The sequence below is a fragment of the Nanorana parkeri genome, unplaced genomic scaffold, assembly GCF_000935625.1.
Source record: "Nanorana parkeri isolate BGI_ZX_2015 unplaced genomic scaffold, ASM93562v1 scaffold374, whole genome shotgun sequence".
In the NCBI taxonomy this organism is placed as follows: Eukaryota; Metazoa; Chordata; class Amphibia; order Anura; family Dicroglossidae; genus Nanorana; species Nanorana parkeri.
In genome coordinates, this window is record NW_017306642.1 from 680,307 (window position 1) to 682,660 (window position 2,354).

Sequence of the window (2,354 nt, forward strand, 5' to 3'; positions counted from 1 at the left end):
AACGGCTGTTAAATCGCGTTGTTTACCCATATCTTCAGAAAAAAAATCACTTCTACTGTCGTGGTAAACAACCTGCTTCCCTATTTATAATGGTCTGGCCCTCTAGCAACTTCAGTGTGAAATTATAGCGGATTATAGCTAATTTGCCTACAAATGTCATAATAAACTGGCCACTCAGTGTATATATACACATTTATATATACACATATATATATATATATTATCCTTTTTTTCCATAAAAAGAAGCAGTGATTTTGAATGAGGGAGATGGGGGAGTTACACCACATAGCACTTAAAGAAAACAAAGCAATGTATTTGTAAAGTAAATAGACTGTGCATTAACCATTAGAGCTTACCTTAAATCTTTCCTAACACAAGCTTTCTCAAATGAAAACTCCAATGGACTACTTTGATCATATATTCTGGTAGTTGGCTCCGCTGATATCCCCTCCTTGGCTCCCTTTCTTTTGCTGTTGTTGAAAAACCCAGATAAAGTCTTAAATGGTGAAGTCTGTAAAGCTCTTGAAGGTGATGTCTGGAGATGTTTAGTTGGGGAAGAGTGCAACATTTTTAAAGCCGGTGTTAAAGACTGTTTTCCATGAGTATTAACAACATCCTGCAGTTTGTTAAGCTGAACACACTTGCTTTGAAGTTCTTCTGTGATTTCAGCAATCATTTGGGTTTGCTTGGTAAACTGCTCCTGCAACTCCTGAAATACGTGTTCTTTCTTTAACAGTTCTTCTTCTTTCAGCTTGAGTTCTCTCTCAAGTTCCCAAACTTTTCCATCAGGCGATTCTCTATTGTGAAGACTGGTGCAGGTGCTGACAGAGAAGTTCAGTAGTTGTCCATGTGGCTGCCTCAATGGCTTGGGTTTCATGGAGCCATTTCCCATGTCTTATGGTACTCTACATAAAAACCACAAATGATTAATAAGAATTCTTCATAAAGCAGCATGACAAAGCACTATGGGTTTGATTTACTAAAGGAGTAAAGTGTTCACTTTGCAAATTGAAGTCTCACTTAGCTTAGTGAATGTGGGGAAAATTCAGAATACTCAATCACGTTCAATGGATATTTTCATTTTTTTTAATCTGTATTTCTGCTTGCACATGATTGGATGATGCAAGTCAACAGAGTCAACAGAGTTGACCTCATTCACCTATAAGAAGCTATAAGAGACAATCCCCCCTGCAAACTGAGAATTCATAATGGGGGAAAATTATCAAAACTGGAGCAGACCGAATCTGGAGAAGTTGCCCATAGTAACCAGTCAGCTTCTCTCTTCATTTTGTTCAGTTAAGCTTTAAAAATTAAAGATAGAAGCTGACTGGTTGTGATGGGCAACTACTGCAGATTTGGTCTGCCTGAATTTTGAATTTTAAATTCCCCTTGAATGACCCTTACAGAAGAAACCATATTTGTCTGTAAAGCTGTATTATGAAAAAAGACTTAAGAATAATTGACATTTATTTTATATACGGTCTGCAGCCAGTGCATTGTAGAAGCAAGAACTGGTCTTTCACCCCAACTCAGGTTTACTGCAGTGATTAATCCTATCAGTAAAGTCAGCACGTTCTTCAAAGTTTTAGTATTGAAAATATTTCAATACTAAGATCAGATTAATATGAAATCAGGTAACTCAAATATATATCATTTTGGACTGCAAGGAGAAAGTGGTGAATCCAGAGTAAATGTATACAAAAATACAGACAACATAGAAGATCCATAAATATAGTGTCCCAAGCAGATGTCACACCCTAGACCCTGGCAATCCTGGGCTGCCTGCTGCTCTTAATGTTTGCAGTTGGATCAGATCTTAAATTAACCAACACACATGATAATTTTGTACAATTCAGTCTTCAGCTAGTAGATTGCACAATCCCAGAAAAACAATGTGGCTCGATTTATGCTGACCACACAAAACTTGAAGTTGTAATTGTTTGCCATCAATATAAGATATAAGATATTTACTTGTAATATCACTAAATGACACAAATATTTTCCTTTAATAATATCAGATTGTGGAACTAAACATTTACAAAAACAAATTTAAAAAACTAAAAATTAAACAATGTGCACAAATATCTTTTACTGCCAACAACTGTAGAATAACATCACACACATTACATTCCCAAAGAAATTCCCTACTAAAATAAATCCATTTTGAACAATTTCAGGGCTCCTGTCCCATTGTACCAATCATATGCATATCCATGCTATGAGCATATCATCAAGTTATGGAAAATTCGATGAACGTATAGTCATTTCTGTATTCCACTGAAAGTATTACACAGCACGCTAGGAGCAGAGTATAAATCAAGTATAGTTTTTTTTTAAATACATATATGCTGTAT

At 35.6% G+C, this 2,354-nt stretch overlaps 1 protein-coding gene across 1 annotated transcript in view; it reads right to left on the reverse strand.

Moving 5' to 3' along the window:
• Window positions 1-892, reverse strand: part of PRKG2 (protein kinase, cGMP-dependent, type II) — an 81,198-nt gene extending 80,306 nt beyond the window's left edge. Inside the window, exon 1 of the mRNA XM_018559001.1 lies at window positions 357-892. Coding sequence (XP_018414503.1) covers window positions 357-892 — 536 coding nt within the window. The remainder of the gene's footprint in view (window positions 1-356) is intronic.
• Between the last annotated feature and the right edge of the window lie 1,462 nt (window positions 893-2,354).